The 20,898-nt window shown below is 40.6% G+C and overlaps 1 protein-coding gene and 1 non-coding gene across 2 annotated transcripts in view; one reads left to right on the top strand and one right to left on the bottom strand.

The window, feature by feature from the left end:
• Positions 1-14,504: 14,504 nt before the first annotated feature.
• On the top strand, positions 14,505-14,576 carry trnap-ugg (transfer RNA proline (anticodon UGG)). The gene has a single exon. It is a non-coding gene; the product is annotated as a tRNA-Pro (tRNA).
• Positions 14,577-15,128: 552 nt separating this feature from the next.
• Positions 15,129-20,898, bottom strand: part of lrp5 (low density lipoprotein receptor-related protein 5) — a 52,849-nt gene continuing 47,079 nt past the window's right edge. Inside the window, exons 24-29 of the mRNA XM_085283181.1 lie at positions 20,260-20,496; positions 18,807-18,917; positions 18,467-18,706; positions 18,235-18,377; positions 18,058-18,155; positions 15,129-17,782 (exon numbers count right to left, since the gene is read on the bottom strand). Coding sequence (XP_085139307.1) covers positions 17,461-17,782; positions 18,058-18,155; positions 18,235-18,377; positions 18,467-18,706; positions 18,807-18,917; positions 20,260-20,496 — 1,151 coding nt within the window. The 3' untranslated portion in view covers positions 15,129-17,460. The remainder of the gene's footprint in view (positions 17,783-18,057; positions 18,156-18,234; positions 18,378-18,466; positions 18,707-18,806; positions 18,918-20,259; positions 20,497-20,898) is intronic.

Below are 20,898 nucleotides of genomic sequence, written 5' to 3'. Positions count from 1 at the left end.
GTAGGATACAGCTGAAAAGCTGCGGCCGTGTGTAAGAAGTGACAGCCGAATAAAGAAGTGTTGAAAGAGTGAAGTATGTGGTTGGGTCCATCGTTACTGCTACACACACACAGATTCAAATCGAGACTAAATGGGAAGGAAAAAAAACCTGGAATTTTTAATTGATGTTCACAGGATCCTTCTAACAGAAAAAGCCTTTGACACCATTTATAATAAAATGAAGACCAGTGTCTGGTGTCCCCAACCCTTAATTTAATATTTTGCTTGTTTATTTTTATGATTTTGAGGAATTCTAGCCTTTTCTGTTGGAGTAATGTGTTGGAGTAATGAAATATTAAGAATTCCTTTCAACTCCTGAAAAACAGCCCCACACCATAATCACCAAACTTTACACTTGGCACAACACAGTCAGACATGTACCATGCCCTGGCAGCTGCCAAACTGAGACTCTGGACCGAGCAAAGATCCCGTGGAACTTCCAGATAATGTAGGACAAACTGGTGATGGCTAACTAACTGGACATAGTAGTGGTGGACAAATAGAAGAAGATGGTCGTAGTAATAGATGTAGGCATACCAATTTATAGTAACACCAGATAAAAGGAACATGAGAAGATGGAGAAAACCCAATGACTGAGAAAGGAGCTCAAGAAGATGTGATGGGTGTAGGCAACAGTGGTCCCCATGGTAATCTGACTGCATGGGGCAGTCACCTCCAAACTGGGATGTGGCTCCATCAATTCCCAGGTGCAACATCCAAGATCACTGTTGAGAAGTGTGCAATCCTAGGAACAGCAAAATACTGTGCATTACCCTCAAGCTCCCAGGCCTTTTATAGAGAACCTGAGACTGAAGAATACAGAGCGAGTAGGGAATTCTTTTCCTTTTGTATTTAGTCCACATTTTGTGTACACTGCCAAACTATAGCCAGCTGTACAATGAGTTCTGGGTAACCAGAGTTCTGGGTAACCATGTGTGTGTGTGTGTGTGTGTGTGTGTGTGTGTGTGTGTGTGTGTGTGTGTGTGTGTGTGTGTGTGTGTGTGTGTGTGTGTGTATGCATTTGGCTGTCGAGGTGATTAGGAGATGGGATGTAATTAAACAATATAGAGAATTTAGTGAACCACTAAGAAGCGAGGGTCTCTGGACAACCTGCTGGGCTTAAATCTACTAAAACACACACACACTGAGGCATACAGCACACTGCAACTTACACCATTGTTCAGTGAAAGCTGTCTGGCTTGAATTGTCATTATGTGTTGGTATTGTTGCTGCTATTGTTTAAGCCAGTAGGATTGTACTGAGTTCCTATGTATCTTGATGGCCATTATGCTGCTGTAGACGGGGCCATGTCAGATCAATCCAAGCGTAGGGGAAACAAAGAGACAACATAGCTTGGCTTGAACCGTGTGGTAATGGGCTGAGAAAAAGAATGGCAGTGAATATGAAAAAACTCAAATGCTGGAGCTGGATGGGCTGCATGGTTTCACTTGTATTCTACCTAGGATTGCAAGACCGTGTTGCAGAAAAGGAACAGGAGAGATGGGAGAAAGAAAGAAGAAAGCTGACTTTTGTTAATACTTCTACTGATCAGTGAGCTAAATTTGACAGCTTGCAGCTAAAATGAAGAGGGCTAAAAAGGAATCACATTTACTAAAATGCTATCATTAAACCATTTGCTATTGTGATTACCTTCTCTTTGAAATGTAACTACATTTGTATCCACAGGTTGTTGACCCAGTGTTCTGTGTTTCAAACCTTTTGAATCTTGTTAAATTCCTTTTTGATTTGGAGAAGTGAACCTATTTTCTGGATTTTATTATACTGGGCTTTCTTGTTTTAGTTCTTGTGACTAAAACTCTACAAATAGAAATTGTAGAGTTTGGTAATCCCTGGTAATTTCCCTGCAATATTATTAGAGGTCTCAAGTTTAGTTTTAAGTTACTTTAGGGTTATCAGTTTATGCTCCTGTTCCCTTGGTCTGGTCTCTATGTTTTGTTCCTTGGTATCCCCTCAGGTCTGTCATGTCTCTCTTCCTCTCTCTCTCTTATCCCAGTCATGTCTCTCACCCTCATGTCTCTCTCTCTCTCTCTCATCCCTTTCATGTCTCTGTGCTCTGTCTCCATGTCTTCTTTCCATTTTCATCCTTTGTATACCCCAGGCTGTCATGTGTTTCCATGTTTGTTTATCTTAGTGTCAAGCCTTCATGTGGCTGTGTGTGTGCAGCCTTAAAGGCCGCATTTTAAGGCCGATTACGTCACAGTGGCGCACCGAAGGCTGTCCCAATTCAAAGGCTGCTCGAAATGCGGCCCTCAAATGCGTCCTTCATTTCCCTGAATTTTAAGGCTGTGGCAGTGTAGACTTCGTGGTCCCATATATCCCACAATTCATAGCGCGACAGTCGGTGTGGATAATTCTGCCGCAGATGGGAGAAGCGGAGCAGCCGAAGAGTAAAGTAAGTACTGAATATTATGTCACTTATTTATGTGCAAATGTTTAATAATGAGGAACATTAAAACATTACTGTTGGCCACATGTCGGCGAAGTTATTTGCCATTAGCGATGTTTGTACGTTCAGCTTTTACTTGCTTTTAAAGCCTTTAAAATATAATAATACAATAGTCGACCTTAATCTTACAGAGAATGTGATGATTTTGTGGATAATCAAAGTCAGTCATATATCCACAAACACAACAAGCTTAAAGTCAGTGATGCTGCTCGGTTTGCAGTCCTGAATATCACGGCACAAGCAGGATTCACTGCACTGTTAATGTTAGCTATGTTATATTGCTGCCTCTGTTTGGTGGTGTCGAGCCAAACGGACTTTAACGTGTGTTTGAACGAGCTGACGGTTCACTCGACAAGCTGAAAGAAAGATGCTTCAATCACAGGAGTCACACATGTGTCCACTGTACCATCTGGGAACTCTTCTTGTTTAGCACTCGTAATAACACAAACACTAAATCCTCCTGTTTGTAGCAGTGTGTACACCTGAGACACCTGTCTGTCTGTCCTGCACTCTCTCTCTGTTTCTTTCTCTCTGATTGTGTAATAAAAGTATGAACATGTATTTATAAGTCACACTTGTGTTTGAATCCTGTAGCTTATCACACATTTGATTTCCATGTGTGACAACTGCAAGTGTCCAGAGTGAGGACAGACTGAGGGACCCACTGCTGCACATCATCTGTGAGGCTTTGCATCCCTGATGATCCACCAGGACAAACTCAGCAGTGTGTGAGGAAGAGGAGGAGGAAGAGCCAGCAGCAGCTGACAGATGGAGAGAATAGACAGACTGTTCCCTGTTTGTGAAGGACTGCTAGGAAAGTTTAAAATAACTAATTGTCTGTCCTGAATCTGCCTTATTAGGTAATGTTCAAATAATTTGATCATTCCAGTGTTTTCAGTGTGGGAGAAAGTACTCAGGGCCTTCAAGTTACACACTATGAAAGGCAGAAACAAGTGTAATATTCAGAAACCTAAAGTATGTATCAGCAGCAGAATGGAGCTAAAAATAAATGTTTGTTTCAGTTCTATGAAGCTTTGAGTATTTTGGATTAGTAGCACTGCTGTGTTTGTTGCATCATATTGCTGTAATTGTTTATATGCTTTATATATTCTGAGGTAAGCTGATCTATAGTGTTACATCATATTCTATAAGGATGTTATGTGTTTGTATACTTTCTGCCCAGTTTGACCCATTTAGCAGACGTCAGCCTGTTTAAGGCTCTGATATCTATTCTGTATGACTTAAAGCAGTTATGACATGGTCTGATTTTCTCACCCAATAAAGGAATGTTTCATATATCAGTCTACTCTTCATTTTATCAGAAACAGTTATCACAGCTCGTACATTTGACTTTTACACATATATGTAAGCATTGAGCCAAATGTAATAATGCCAATATACTGAAGGAACAACATTTGTCTCTTATATATGATACATCTATATATGCACTGTCAAAAATACTTGTCTTTGAGTGAAGATTTAAGGTGATAGGACATATAAATAGCTGCAACTTGAATCTTTACTGAAGCTCAGTATTTGAAACAGAGTTCACTCACATGTGCTGTACCAGTGTACCTGCACATGTGATGTGCAGGTACAATAGAAGTGATTTGATTTGAGAGTTCAAACTCACTGCTGTAATAGCTAATAATGATTAATATAATAACTATAATATTGGCCATATCATATTTACACTGACTTTAGTCTCATGAACAACATTAACTATTTGTTATTTACTAGCTAATCTTAAATGACTGTTCAGTACAGATATGAAGCCCAACAATCATGTTTTACAGTCCTGTGGTCTCAGCCTCAGATACTTATTAAATCACACAAAGCTCATGTAGAAACAAACAAACGAACAAAATATGTTCTCCTTCATTTCTGTCAACCACACTTTTCCAGCTATCATGGTTGCTATGCAACCTGGGCAGCGCGACGGAGGCCAGACCGTCCCATTTCACAAGCCTCACGCTTCCGGCCTTAGCGGTCTTTGAGTACGCGGCCCTTGAGGACCGTTGAGGCTGCGTATTTTAAGGCTGCAGACCCTGAATTGGGATACAGCCCTTGTCTGAGGCTTGGTGTGCGTGCTACTTCCTGTTTCATTTTGACAATCCCTTGTCTCTTGTGCATTGTGTGCGGTTTCGCTTCCCCTGTATTGTTATGCCTGATTTGTCCCTCTTGTGTTGCCATGTGTCTCCACTTTCCAAAATAATCCTCATGTGTATATATTAGAGATGGCACGATACCACTTTTTAATGTCCGATACCGATACCGATATCATAAATTTGGATATCTGCCGATACCGATATGAATCCGATATAGTGTGTTTTTTAATCAATAAAACGTTTTTTAAATATCTTGCTACATTTTGTATAAGTTTATATTCAAGTTTAAATAAATAACAACACTAAAGGTATTCTGTTATACCTGTATGTAAAAAATACACTGCGCCCAAAATATTTCATAGTTCAGCAACACTGATCAATCTAATAGAATTAGAATAGAATTCAACTTTATTGTCATTGCACATGCACAGGTACAGGGCAGTTTCGGTTTAATAAACTTAAACCTACTCCATCCTCCGTATTCTGGTATTTTAAAGAGTACTTAGGTTGCTTAATATTTCTGCTAACTAATAGGGTTGCAAACTCCCAGCAAAACAAAATAGGAAACCACCCCCCACCCTCCACCTCATGATGCTTAATTGATGTAATCAGATTTAATTTGATGCAGGGGGGGAAATGCACAGAAATAAATTATTTTTCAAGAATAATTAAATAGATTCAACATCTTTCTTCAACAGAATTGCAGAATTCACAGATGGTACTTTCCCAAAGGAAAAAGTACTATAGCTTAGGGTATATTAGACTTAACAGTTACTATATACAGTAATGGACTTCTATACATTTTACATCAGATTAAAACTTTGGGTGTAAGAGTCAGATAATTATTTATTAAAAGCTCGACATTTTAAATGAGAATAAGAAAGAAAAGTATGTCTTTGTGCCCCCTTTTCCCTGTTCATGCCCTATCGGCCCCCCTGGCTAAACTTTGCTAGATCCGCCCCTGCACAGTTACCAGCCGTCACCTATGTAGAAAAGGATCCTGGTGTAGAAAGTAATATTAAATATATCCTAACAACAGATTAACAAGCTTAAACGTGCTGCTGTTGTTCAGCCGCTGGTTTCCTCTTTCTGGTGAGAAGTGGGCAAAAAACAAAGAAGAGAGACGGACTCACGACAGAAAAGCCGATCAGCTGATCATTAAGCAGTTTGACAATTGAAGTAGCAGCAAGAGAGAGAGAGAGAGAGAGGCAGTTGCTCCGATTTAACGTGGGAATGCTTTACAGGCATTCAGAGATGAACTTACACACTTGCTTTACTTCTCTCTGGGAAAACTTCCTTGGAGATGAAATGCTGGTTTGGTAGCGAGGCTACAAATACACACAGCCGCTCTATCACGTGATGCATACTGCTGCAAGTGCTACGGTTATGAGCCGAGTTACGCCTTGTAGCAAGTTTTGTGAGGTGCTTTTTTGATATTTAATGGATCGGATTACATTTTTTATTTCTCGCCGATATCCGATCCAGTAATTTGGGTCAGTATCGGACCGATACGTAATATCGGATCGGTCCATCTCTAGTATATATACTGTATCAGTTCCCTTTTTCCTTCACAGGAATGTCAGTTCACCTCCCTCCATGTGTCTTGTCCTTGTTCCAGGTTTAATGTTCTATATTCTGAAGATTTTGTTTTGCCTAGTTCAGTAAAGTCTAAGTCTCCCTTTGCCTAGTTTGGTTTTTCACCCAGCCTAAATAAACGGCTGGCTTTTTGTTAAGTCCAATCTTGTCTCTACACGTCTGCATTTGACTCTTCTCTCCAACACAATCTGTGCATGACACATGAGACAGATCATGACACATGCATACAAACTTAATTATAATCTTAACTCTGAGCCGTTGTCCATTGACAATGTATCCAAGTGTACACACACACACACACACACACACACACACACACACACACACACACACACACACACACACACACACACACACAGTTACGGTTCAACGTGGGGGACTCAAGCGCAGGACTCCAGAATCAGTTGAACACAAGAATTTATTTACAGAGTTTACCCGATGTATATACAGGAAGTGCAGGGCAGTGCTATATACAACAATGTGGGGAACGGGGCTCCAGGGAAATCCAAAGGGGGGAATCACTCGTTCTCCAACTCTCCACACTCACGACCGCAGTTCCTTTCTCCACACTTGACACAAAGATTCACACAGGGAAGGTTATCCAGGAGGTCTGTATGTAGGCGAGGAAACAAGAATGAGTTACAACGTTCACAATAGACACTTGACTTAGCTTGAGCTGTAGCTTGACTCTCACTGACGCGTAGTAGACAACTATCCAGCGAAAACCAGCAGACTCCTCCTGGCTTAAACGCCGTTTGCCTTGATGGGCATCAGGTGTGTTCCCCTTCAGTGGGCGTGGGCCGAGGGTGTGAGCCCACAATGAGTTCTGCCCCAGCAACAGAGAGGAGGAGAGAGAGAGCAAGAGAGAGAGAAAAAGGTGGAAATGGCCGATCAGCGTCTTGCTGATCCCCCAGGCCATGACACACACATCGTATACAAGTGTACACACACGCACACGCACAGATTTATGAGTTGTTTTGCTCATTTCAATTTTAAATCAATTTCAATTTATTTAAACAGCGCCAAATCACAACAACAGTCACCTTGAGGTGCTTTATATTGTAAGTTAGTTATATAATGTTATATATGTAAGTTATATTGCAACCCAACTATCAGACGACACCTATGAGCAAGCACTTTGGCAACAGTGGGAAGGGAAAACTGCCTTTTAACAGGAAGAAACCTCCAGCAGAACCAGGCTCAGGGAGGGGCGGCCATCTGCTGCGGCCAGTTGGGGGGTGAGGGGAGGGAGACAAGACAAAAGGCATGTTGTGGAAGAAAGCCAGAGATGAATAATAACTCATAATTAAATTCCCCTTCACTCACTGTATATAAACACACAGTGAGTGAAGGGGTGAGAGAAGGAGAAACACTCAGTGCATCATGGGAAGCCCCCAGAAACCCAAGTATACTGAAGCATAACTAAGGAAGGATTGAAGGTCACCTGATCCTCATGTGTATATAGCCCTAATTATAAGCTTTGTGACAAAGGAATGTCTTCAGCCTAATCTTAAAAGTAGAGAGGGTATCTGTCTCTAGAAACCAATTTTGATTGTTGGGTTCTTTTCTTTATGTATTATTGTATGGTCTACCTTTCAATAAGGAGATAAGAAGACTGTTGTTGTGATTTGGCTTTGTATAAATAAAAATGAATTTAATTGAATTATGTCCAGCTGTGATGAGTCAACTGCATGAAGGATGCACTGGGATCACCCGGTGGCATCTAGAGCCACCCATTTAAGTTCAAGGTAGTCCGTAGGCCAGGGGCATAGATTGCCGTGGCTGTGGAGGTGGGAGGGGTGTGTGTGGAATAGGGAGCAGGGGGTGTAAGGTCAGCCGGATGGCTCTCCAGCTTAAGTTAGGGTGATGGGGGTATGTGGCGGGGTGTGGTCTGCGACTCTGCTTCAGAGAAGGGGTGGTGCAGTGAGTTCAAGGGGGCAGTGCCAAGGAGGCTGGCAGGGCAGCTGGGACCAGAGAGTGGAGAGCTAAGCACCAACAAGGTTGTTGGTGCGCTCCACAAGGAATTGTAGACATTGTAAATAAATTGCCACTGTCCTTGCAATATTGTGTGATCATTTGGTCATACTTGCAAAGTGTAAATATCTAGAGATAAGATGGGATACATTGCTGTGTCAGACAGAAAGACAGTTCCAATGATTTAATTAGAGAAATAATCACTAAAATATTAGAAAAATGATGTTGTCCTGATAGCCATTATTTATTTTTTCTCTGAGCCCCTACATTCACCCCCGACTCTGCTCATTTTCTGTCTCCCAGCCCAATTCCGCTATCCTTCTGTCCTTCACACATTCTCTGTATTCTCCTTTCCCACAGCCTTGAGTCTATGTGACCCCTGGTGTGTCTATTGTTCAAAAAGTGGGGCAAGATGGACCAGCCATCTCCTTATTGAACCAGTAGTTGGGAAAATGAGGCCATGCTTAATGCCAGTTATTGTGTGTGTGTGTGTGTGTGTGTGTGTGTGTGTGTGTGTGTGTGTGTGTGTGTGTGTGTGTGTGTGTGTGTGTGTGAGAGAGAGGGAGAGAGAGAGAGAGAGGGCGCATGAGCAGGCAATGAACGATATGCTGTTTAATTCTAATCCTATAAGGATATCCTGTCTATTAAAGGATTATGGGTAGAAAACATATGCACTGTCGCATAATCACAACATAACAGTCTGTAATGACATAACTATAGAATAATCTCTTAATAATATTTTAATAGTGCACTGCAATCAGTGTGAAATGTTCTCCATGTAGTAACTGAACATTACTACATAGAGAAAAATATCTAAGAATAACTAAAATAACTAAAAATAACTAAAGTATCTTGAATAAGACTGGCTTGGGTTGAGAGGACAAAGACAGTACAAAGGCATGCTTTGGAAGAGAGCCAGAGATGAATAAAAACTAATGATTAAATGGAGAGAGGTGTATGAACAGAGAGTGAGTGAAAAGAAGTGAATGAAGAAGAAACTCTACACAGTACATTACGGGAAGCTCCCAGCAGCCTAGACCTATTGCAGCATAACAAAGGGAGAATTCAGGGTCACCTGATTCAGTCCTAACTACCTAACTATATGTTTTGTCAAAAAGGAAAGTTAAGCTGAAGGTGATTCTACAGAAGAAGGGCCTGAAAGCTGAACCTCTCCCTCCCAGTCTACTTTTAAATACTCTGGGAACCACGAGTAAGCCCGCAGTCTGAGAGAGGAGTGCTCTAGTGGGCCGATAAAGTACTATGAGGTCTTTAAGATAAGATGGGGCCTGATTATTCAAGACTTTGTACATGAGGAGCAGGATTTTAAATTCAAATTCTGGATTTAACTGGGAACCAATGAAGAGCAGCCAAAACAAACACAGATATGAGTCAACTGTCAAAGGCCATAAGAAGATCAATGCTGTTTCTGTACTGTACTCTCCTTTCTAAAAGGAAAAAAGGACGGTTAGCGATAGAGGCCTATATTTAGCGAAAACAGGTGGGTCAAGAGATGGATTTTTAAATAGAGGCCTAATTGCTGCCACCTTAAACATTTGTGGTATGTATCCCAATAATAGATACATTGATCAGATTGCAGCATTAATCAATCATAGGACTTCTTTGAGCAGTTTTATCGGAATGGTGTCTAAGAGAGACACTGGTGGTTTGGAAGAAGTGATTACTGAAGTTGAAGTAGACATATATGCATATAGAGTGTGTATACACATGCAGTGGACCCAGGGGTGGGTCCATTTCATACATACTGTAATAGAAGAGTTACAGCTCTTTTTAATTTTGAATACTTAATCAGTGTTGCAAGAATAATGTGATAGTAATATCCTTGGATTAGCGTTATAAACAGAAGGCACAAGGATTTTTGCAGGATTATATCCCAAATGAAGGTCATTGTCTGTAAAGACAACTATCAAGCAAATCTTTACCAACTTAAAAAGCCTGAAAACAACATCAAGTTAGTGTAAGAAAATCCTTCACGTCAGTCAGCCTGTGTACATTTATGCTACACACACACATACACTCAACAAAAATATAAACGCAACACCTTTGTTACTGCTCCCATTCCCCATGGGATGGACGTAGAGACCTAAAATTCATTCCAGATACACAATATAACCATCCCTCCCAAACAGTGGTCACAAATCAGTCCAAATGTGTGGTAGTGGGCACATCTGCTATATTGAGATAATCCATCCCACCTCACAGGTGTGCCACATCAGGATGCTGATCTGACATCATGAGTAGTGCACAGGTGTACCTCAGACTGCCCACAACAAAAGGCCACCCTGGAATGTGCAGTTTTGTCTCACAGCAAAATGCCACAGATGCCACAAGCAATGAGGGAGTGTGCAATTGGCATGCTGACAGCAGGAATGTCAACCAGATCTGTCGCCCGTGCCTTTTTAATAATCATTAAAACCTTTATCATTTAAAAGCTTTTCTGAATTATTAATCACAGAAATCTATGATAAAGTATAAAAAACAAATCGTGCAACAAAAAAAGGAGGAGTCCACTGTGGGCGTGGTTTGTGGCTCATCTGCAGGGGTGGAGTGGACCAGTAGATTCAGAGGTGAACTGGCTGCTCCAGTTTGCATGCCAAATATCCATGGATATGATACTGCTGTCCAATGCATCCATTGGATGCATGTGTGATGGATAGAAAGCACAAAAGCATATAAGAAAGTACTTGTGTGAATGAAGAAAATAAGAATCAGACCATCTGCCGTCACATTACTCCAGTGTTAGCAGCCTAGTATAGTATAAAGTATACTTTATACTGTGGCACTGTTCAAGTGACCTCAGGCAAACATCAACTGTAACAGTTTTTAAAACTAAGCTGAAGACTCGGCTTTTCTGTCTTTTCTGTAAGCTTATGGAAACTGCTGATTTTTCTATTGGTTGCTGTTGGGTTAGTTCATGTAAACATTGTGAATGTATGTAGGAAGTTGGGTTCCTAAAATGTTCCTAAAATGTTTTAGGAACCTTTTTATTCTATTTTACTTTAGTGTGAATCACCTCAATTTTATATGTACTATAGAAGTCAAATTTATTGAATCAACACCAGTTCCTTTCATCTCCAGCTACTTGCAAAGGTGAAGCCATTCCTCTGTTTCAGAGACTTTGAGAGAGATATCCATCCCTTCATTTCATCTCATCTCGACTTTTGGAATAGTAAGTCTGTCATCAGTTAGCCGACTGCTGCTGGTCCAAAACGCTCCAGCACGGTTACTAACTGGCACACACAAACGAAACCACATATCTCCCAAACTAACATTCTTACACTGGCTGCCAGTGAGTTTTTAAATTGATTTTAAGATTTAATTATCTAATGCTCCTAGCTGCCGCAAGGTCCAGATTAAAGCACTGAGGAGACCAGGCCTTTGCTGTGACTGCTTCTAAATTGTGGGACAAATTGCTCCTTCACATCAGGACCTCCCCAGCATTGGACACTTTCAAGACCCATCTGAAAACCCACTTTTATTCTTTGGCTTTTAAATCAGAATGAGTTTGTACTGCTTTTATTTGTCTTATTTCTTACTCAAATCTTCCCATTTTATGCTTCTTTTCCTAAATAATATCAGGCATATTGTCTATATTATTATCTGTTTGGATGATCTTAAATGTACAGCATCTTGGTCAACAGTTGTTGTTTTAAATGTGCCATATAATTCATTTTGACTCTGACTACAAAAATGAATCATCATGAAGGTGTTTATCAGCTTGGTAAAATAAAACCTGGGTTTAACTGGGGCACATGAAAGGGAAGGTGTTTTGTGGCAGATGAACTGTACATAAAAATGTGCATGTTTTTAAAACACATAATGACTTGCTAACATGTGTCATTTCTTACAGGAAGAAAAAACCTTTGGATGTCAAAGAATCAAAAACTTGGCGAAACCTAGGTTAAAATAATGTAAAAATACCACAACAACTGGTCCCACATAAAAGTAAGTGCAGGTCGCGTTATCATTGCAGAAAGGATCAAATTACAGTTCAGCTGTGGATTTGTTTATTCTGTGATTTTTGAGGCCCCTTTTACTGATATATTCAACAAGTCAGCACAAAACATTTTGCAATCTGTGTGGTATTTCGGCAGGTTGAGCATCTTTTTGGAGGGAAAAGGGAGTGTGAAAGGAGGAGAGAGTAGAGCGAGCATTAAAATAATGTCAGGTGCGAGGGAGCGAAAACAGAGAGAAAGAGAAAACCAACCCAAGCAGCTGGTGTAATTACAGAGCGGCAAACACAGGGAGAATAAAGGGAGAGAAAAAACAAAAAAATGATATAAGATTGAATGCTGGGCTCCACCTCTTGCTGCCTCTGTGCAGCCCTCAACACCTGTCTACCAGCTGGACTAACTTCACTGGACCAGTTTGCTGTTTCTCTCTTAGTATTTTTAAACTTTTACATGCATTCTCTTAGAGTCCTGTATTTACGGCTCCAAGACTTATTCCCAGCACAACACAGCACATTACCTGGGCTGTAACATTAGCAGACCCTCAAAAGTTTGGAATAAAAACTTTTTTCTTTTTTTTTTAAATCTACAGCTTCTATAAACTATTACTGTCAGATGAATACAGGTTTTTATCATGAATATGGTATTTCAGATACCCTTCCGTTCTGGTAGAATATAACAAAGGATTTCCCCCTATTATTTTTTTCTTTCTTTTTTTTTTAAACACATCGTCACTGCAATGTCAAACACAAAGAAAGCTCAATAAACCAGGAATCCAGGATCAATCAGTGACGCCATTCCTGAGTTGCAGTTTCCAGAGGTTCCAGGTGTCGAGAGTGCCTACATGACTGAAACATGACCACTGCTCAAATCGGTTCATATGATGAAACATCACTGGCCCTAAGAATACTTAAAGAGAGATTTTTCATAGATTTTCCAGAGAGATAAAATGAGGAAGACTCTTGATGAAGCGGATATACTGGATCGCAGGTTGACCCAGGGCACTGCTCTGTGTCAGCGGTGGTCTTAAAATGTACTCCCAGTTTCTAGATGATACTTCCTTCAAGCAGTGGTACAGGAAGAAGCTCAGTCAACAGAAGTCAACATGATATACAGAACAAAGTTCCATCATATCTGCAGCCAACTACATTACACTACATTGCTCTCTCTCTCTCTCTCTCTCTCTCTCTCTCTCTCTATTTGCCTATTTGCACTACTCTGCCTGGTTTGCACTCAATGTCATTTACCCTTATATTGTATATTGTATAGCTTTCTTGTTATATGTAAAATTGTATTATATTATTTAATTTTTTTTACTTTAAAATATTTTACTTGCATTTTTAATCACTCTTATATTTAAATGTTCATTTTCTATTTTATCTAGGGATTGAGAGTAACGAAGTTTCTATTCTCTGTATGTCCTGTACATGTGGCAGAATTGACAATAAAGTTGACTTTGACTTTGACTTGACTTTGACTTTGACTCTCTCTCTCTCTCTCTCTCTCTCTCTCTCTCTCTATATATATATATATATATATATATATATATATATATATATATATATATATATATATAATATTATATTCATCTGTAAATTCTGCATGCTAATAATATCTAAACTTAAACTTAACTTAAACTTTCCCTCTGCTCTACATGTTCAGGTTTCAGATGTGGTCATTATGCTATCAGGGAATATACAAGTATAGGCTAAAATTGTGTTTGCAGTGGATCAAATACTTGTTAAGATTGATTCATTTGACCCCTTTAAAAGTCACTAATAAAGGCTTTGGAGCAGCACTCGTTTTGCTCTGCTTTTACCCACATGGGGGCAGCAGAGCATTTTGTAAAGACGACTAAACGTGATCAATTGTTAATGTTATTAAGGTGTTTATAGGAAACAGAAAAGGTTAATAAAATGAATAAATTGGATATTTGTATTTTTTTCTGTAGTAAGTAATCTCCAGCAAAGGTTTTGAAAAGCGTTTTCTCTCCTTTTAGGTGACTGTTGTTCGCAGTCCAACAAAACACATGGACCCTGATGTTCACATATAGCACAAGGTCTACATATTATAGATTATAGATAGATTATTGATGGATGATGGTATGCCGTGAAAATGTCTGATGCAATTGAGAAATGATTTTAGAGATTATATCAAGTTATATGTAACATTTGTTCCTCGCGTGATATAAAATATTTAAATACGTTTAGATGGACAAATCAATGAGCAGAGATAAAAACATACACAGCTCCAAGGACCGAGTTCATTTACTATATCTACCAATAGGTGTCGCACTCGCCACACGAGGCCGAACAGCCTTATGAATACGTCTGGTCAGGTGCTACAATCGGAGGCTCGTTGGTCTAGGGGTATGATTCTCGCTTTGGGTGCGAGAGGTCCCGGGTTCAAATCCCGGACGAGCCCTCTTTTCTTTTTATTTGTACATTTCCTTGTTTCTTCAGAAAAGCAGTGACTGGAAGCAATTACTGCATGATTTTTCTTTTCTAACATCTACATGTTAGAGCAAGTTATACATTTCTTTCCATGATTTCTTTTAAAGCATTGTGACCGTATGTGATTTAGTGGTTGCCTTGTTATAGCTGAACTCCTCAGCAGCTCAGAGAGACACAGTGTTCTGGTTCCTCTGACTGTATCTACCTCCAAAGAGCTTTAAAGGATATGCAGAGGTAAAAAAGCCCACATGGGCTTTGCATTTGTTGTACTGTATGTAGTTTCTGTGTGCTTCTGTTTTGTATTTTCCATTAACCAAACCTTAGATGGTTTCCCCTCCCTGATTCTGGTTCTGCCACATTGCCTTCCTGTTGTACAGAAGATCTTGTTTCCCACCTTCTGCATCTGAATGCTGGGATGCTCTCCAAAACTGAAGGGTCTTCACCTCATATAAAGCAACTGCGACTGTTGTAAATTATATAAATAAAATTGAACTGAAGTGAACTGAATAACCTCAGACAAAACTTTCCTTAAAATAAAACCTTTATTATATAAAAATGCTTTTGATACAAAAAATGTCACAAGGGTAAATTACGCAAAGCATTCTTAGCAGAGACAACAAGTACAGGGTTTTACTGACACAGTGGTTTGAGGCAGGGCCTATAGCCCTCAACATAAATGTGTTGTGCTGCTAAAAAAGCACCCAACTTCAGCTACCTAAGCTGGAAATCTATTTTAGCTGTAATGTCACCTGACTGGAGATAATTTAATCAGGCAACAGGAACAAAGCTTACTCCAAGACCATGCAATTCCTGACCTTTACAAAGTGCTGCCAAACTGCACTTCCCTCTAACTCATCTAACACAGGTGAACTTCTTCCAGGCACAAAGGGGCAACAAAGGACACTTTCACCTTGATGACTGCTAAAAGAAGCACTTTTCTGACCCACTATCTGTCTTTGAACTTGAAAATGGTTAATTCTCGTGCCAATCTATAGTCTTTACGGTAACAGTGCCAAATATTCCTATAGGGAGTGAATAAAGTTGTGCCCTCTGGATCAGCATGAAATATCGTTGGAGAAAATTCTTTCTTTGAAGCAGGACACAACCAAATTAAAACAGGTCATTCGTAAGTTTAAAATTGTTCATTCTTTTAGGAGCATGATCACCAGCTGTTACTACGACATCAATTTCTTGTATGTAACGAGCAAAGATTAATGGGTCAGCAAAGTCTCGAGATTTCATCCTCAGTGGACTACTAATAGACAACTTCTTCAAAATCTCTCCAGTAGTTATTATCTTACAAAATGTGGCAAAGCTCAGAGGCCAGAAAGTTTGTCTAACCTGAGGCAACTGCTACCTTTGGTTTAATTTAATCCAATTTAATTACATTTTATTTATACAGTTCCATATTAAAGCAACAGTTGCCTCGAGGTGCTCGGGATTACTCAGAATGCTTCAAACTGTGTGTGTTAGACTCACAGCATCTAAACCATCCTTCAAGCTCAGGTTATGCAGTGATGAGTTCATTGTACGAAAACCCGCAAAAGACTTTGTGGGGAGATCAGGGAAGAGTCATCTGAAGCATGGAGGTTTTCAACCTTTTAACCTCCTTCCAAAAATAACTCCTTCAAACCAAACATTTCAACTGACACAGAGACATACATAATGATCTACATACAAAGTACAAAGAACAAACATGGCTATAAGAATAATTTGCTATTAACTGTAAAGTAGCTTCACGATCTACTGTCAGTATAAGAGTGGCAATTTTGGCCTTTCTGTGTAATGATAGTAACTGATATCGTATGTACACAATAGCAGCAAACATATTTTTGGTAAACAGGATGATGAGAATACAGAAAAAGTGATGGAAGAGGTTCTTAGTTACACCAAAAAGCATTAATTTCTCATAACTCAATCACTGACTTCATTACACATATTTACAATAGCTTTACATGTTGGCATTCGTCTGGTGTTTGCAGGCAGGCGGTGACTTTACTCAATGAAGAGACTGTTAGCAGTCGCTTTGTTGACTGGAGAAGGCTCTACTTCTTCACAAGGCACAGGGCTCAGCTATGGAGGATTGAAAGTTTGGAATGGAGGAACACAATGTGGGAAAAGAAGCAGACTTGACCTCTGTGATCATCCACTCATATTATAAATCAGTCATCAGATTTTTCCAATTCACCTAGCAAGCCTTCACATGCCTGTATGCTCCTGTATATTCATTCATCCTTCATTCACACACTCACTCACTCCACTGTCCTTTGTTTTCTGTCAAGCTGGGGATCACCCACTATGAATAAAGTATGAAAAACATTTCCATTATTTGTTGTTTGTTTTTTTTGTTTTGTTCATGTGATTTTTAACACTACAGTATATACAGTCCTGCTGACACAGATGCTGTGAGGAAGGACAAGACAGATCTGTGAAGATTGGGGGAGATGAGGTGGTGGTCTTTTGGATGCACTGGATCTGTGGTTTTCACACTCAATTGGTGAGGTCACTGCATGCTGAAGAGGAAGTAGCATGAGAAATCAGGATCCTTTTTGGACTGATGGAAACCCAAAACCGGCCCAGCACAGGAAGGTTTCTTCATTCCATGGAATGAAAGTTAAAGAGGGAATGCCCTGAGGCATGGCAGGGACAGCCTTGAACCTTCAACCTGTTCCATGAGAGTGAATGTTCAAGCAGGGCATTTGGAAGATTAGACAATGGCCACCCTGAGAACTCCTGGATGACTGGAATGATAAAAGGACCAATAAGGCACTTGAGCCTAATCAGCTGATATGAAGCTCTCGTAGCTAGCTGACTTCATCCCTTTCTTTCTCACAGGGGTCCCAGGCTGTTGAGGGTCATGAAGAGTCAGTGCAGGGAGAGGGAGGAGGGGGACATAGGTGGAAGTAGGAACGCTCTGTAGAAGGGGATGGAGGGCAGCTTTCCTCAGCTGACATGTACTGGGATCGGGGCGTGGGGGGTGGAGGGTATGGGTCAGAGTCTGAGTTGAGGTCCATGTAGTACTTGTGTTTGGTTTGGCTGCCATGGCCAGAGCCCTTCCAGCGACCCACTGACAGCCCCAGCCCAGCCGGCGGGTGGTGGGGAGTGTAGTCGCTGTCGCAAACATCGGTACTGCAGGGAGTGGTAGGTGGGACGGTGCCACGGACCGGGTTATAGGGTCTGAAGGAGAGATGACACAAACTTAGTTTTCATTGCAGTTTACATACAATTAATCTTTGTTTACATCATAATAACCGAAAAAAGTAAAAAAAAAAAAGATCGCAAAATCAACAGCAGGAGATGTGAACGTCTCCTGCTGAGGAGGAAGTCCAAAGCCCAGTAAAATAATTACAGTGTCATAAAGTTTGCAAGTGTCTGGTAAACACACACATGACAGACACTTGCATCTCTGGCATGTGTGTGCTTGGAGATAGGCAATGATAAGACTGTATGACCTATATGATCTGGTGGTAGATGGACTGTTGGAAGAGTAGAAGATCTCTGTGTTGTAGAGAGAGCGGTCAGTGGCTGGAGAGGGAGGAGGATTCAGGATCTACAAAACAGAACAAAAATCTGTAAGTAAACCGGAAAGTAAACCATAAACAGCCTGTGCACTGTGTGTGTGTGTGTACCTGAGGATAGAAGGCTCCCTTTGTAGATGAAGAGCTGCTGGATGAAGCTCCAGTCACATGATTTCTATCATAAAGAGGAGCTCCACTGCTGCTGCTGCCCATCAGACTGACAGAACTCATCATGGACTTCCCACAGGAGATACCTGCACACAATAGTTTACAGGTATTATTAACACCTGTGCTGATAAGTAGCAGTGTAACCATAGCACTGCTGCTGTGTGCTCCAGCTTACCTTGATAGGTACCATGCTGAGAACCGCTGGGGGTGATGAAGTTGAGAGGTACATGGGGTGTCCCGCTGATGTACTCATGAGGAAAAGTCCCACTGGGGCCTTTGTATCGTCGACACACCACACGCTGGCAGACAAAATAAGCTCCCCCGATGATGAAGACGAGCAGGATGATGGCAATAACTGGGCCGATAGTGTTGGGCCCAGTGCTAGGGATGCCACTGGAGGGAGGTGACACATGCTCTGAACATGGACAAGAAAAAAAGAATACAGTGTAAGACGGGAAGTTTACCAGAGAATATACAGCCATGTTTCTGCAGTTTGAATATCTCAGTGTTTTTACCGCAGGCGAGCTCATCTGATCCATCAGGACAGTCGGAGTAATTGTCACACTGTTGTTTCTTTGTGATACATTGATTGTCACCACAGCGGAACTGGTTGGGAGGGCAGATAGCTGGAGTAGAAGAGGAAACGTAGCAAGATGTTTCAATGGCATTTTTTTGTTTAAAAAAACAATAAAACCAAAAGCTGTCGCATTTATGTACATTTTATACGCAACAGGAAGAAGAACGATGGAAAATTATATGCCAGTGATTGGAAATTTTCTTTGTTTAGACCGAGCATGGGGGGAACTGTTACTGAATGCAACACAAATATGAGGTGGACAAGATAGCAGAACACATACGTGGAACCTCTGCAAATATTTCTGTTGCAAACAGACAAATCCAGCCATAGCAGTGGAGAATCAACAAAAGAAGGGTGACGTTTCAAAAAGTAGGTGGGTTGGTTTTGTGACTAAGGAGACCCAGGGAAGATGCTCTTTATATATTCTATGAATGATCAGATCGATGAAAATAAACACACTGAGAGCTCCAAGACAGACACGAACAGTGTCGCTGACTTATTGTTTTTATCTATGCAACTGAAATTTCAGCAGTTTAAAAAACCGCAGACATCTTTAAGCGGCAGTTGTGAGCCTGTATGAAAATGTGAAAAATGGCTGTTTGGTGCTGGCGCTACTCATTAGACCAAACACAACAATGCAAGACTACAAGGAGTCACTTTAGTAACTGGCTGTTTTTGTTGGTCAGGCTTCTGTGGCTGTAAATGCAATAGTCTTCTATTCTCCCTGTAGTTTAATTTAAACACAATCTGCATTAAGAGGAGCCAATAATGCTCCAAGCACGCACTTGGCAAGAATGGTAAGGAAAAACTCTTAACAGGAAGAAACCTCCAGCTCAACCAGGCTCACACATGGAGAGCCAACTGATGTGAACAGTTGGGGGTGAGGTTAAAGAGAAGACAGCAGAGGGAGGTAAGGTCACAAGATCCAGCCCTAACTATATACTCTATCAAAAAGGACGTTTTTATAAAACAGTTTTTGAAAAGCAGAAACTTTTTAGAAAGAAGTGCACTATTTGGTCAGTACAGTCCTATGGGTTCTTTAACATTATAACTATATACACTGATAGAGCTTTAGAGGACGTAGAGAGGATGATTTTTTAACCCCACGACAATTCTGGTCCTAATGAGGAAAAAATGACTTAGAAACTTCGTATAAAGAGTATTTATACATTTCATAACTGTAAGGGTTTATCTTACAATAGAAAGTGCTTCGAGGCAACTGCTGTTTTGATTTGGTGCTATGACTCATAGGTAAACTCAGGCTATTATTTGTTTAGTAGAAATATCAAGCATCCTAAAGAACACTGAAAGTAAAACCTAATTTATCAGTCACAAAACTTCCATGCATAATGCTGCAAACATCTGTGCCTGAGTTGAGCGTGTAAACCTACTTTCACAGTCCTGCTCATCAGAGTGATCAGCACAGTCCAATTCACCATTGCAGCGTCTTTGAGCATCAATGCAGCCTCCTTTGTCACATCGGAACTGGTATGTAGAACAGATGGGACAGTTGTCTTCATCACTGCCATCTTCACATTCTGGAAAGCCGTCGCAACGCCAGGCCATTGGAATGCAATCAATCTCCCCTGTGGAGCAGGTGAATTGCTCTGTTGAGCAGGTAGGCGGCTCTGAGAAAAAACAGAGAAGACAACATATAAGGAAGAGAATGAAGCAGAGAGACAAGTCACAATTATCTGTGGAAGGGAGAAGCACTGAACTTTAGATTAGACCCTTCAGACTAAGAGGGACAAAACCTAAACAACAGGAGTGAACATGCATGCAAATGTATATACAGTGTATGTACAGTGTGTCATTAGACATTTAAACATTCCTATAAATAACCTCTGTCACTGTTAGAGTAATTACAACCAGCATTGCTTCCTCTCTGCTGCCTGTATTAATCTGTTGTGCAACAGTATAACTAAAACACAAAGAGTTATTGAATTGGAGTTGTAGAAGAAAAAGCCTTGAATGTCCTTGTACTTCTGAAACTCAATCAGATATGCAGGTCGGACATGTCTGCTTCTCTG

Source organism: Mchenga conophoros, linkage group LG7, assembly GCF_057382185.1.
Source record: "Mchenga conophoros isolate Kocher_MC1m ecotype Shallow Benthic linkage group LG7, M_conophoros_male_GT1.1, whole genome shotgun sequence".
NCBI classification, from domain to species: domain Eukaryota; kingdom Metazoa; phylum Chordata; class Actinopteri; order Cichliformes; family Cichlidae; genus Mchenga; species Mchenga conophoros.
Note: the sequence above shows the minus strand (reverse complement) of the source record. Positions and strands in the feature narration are given on the sequence as shown.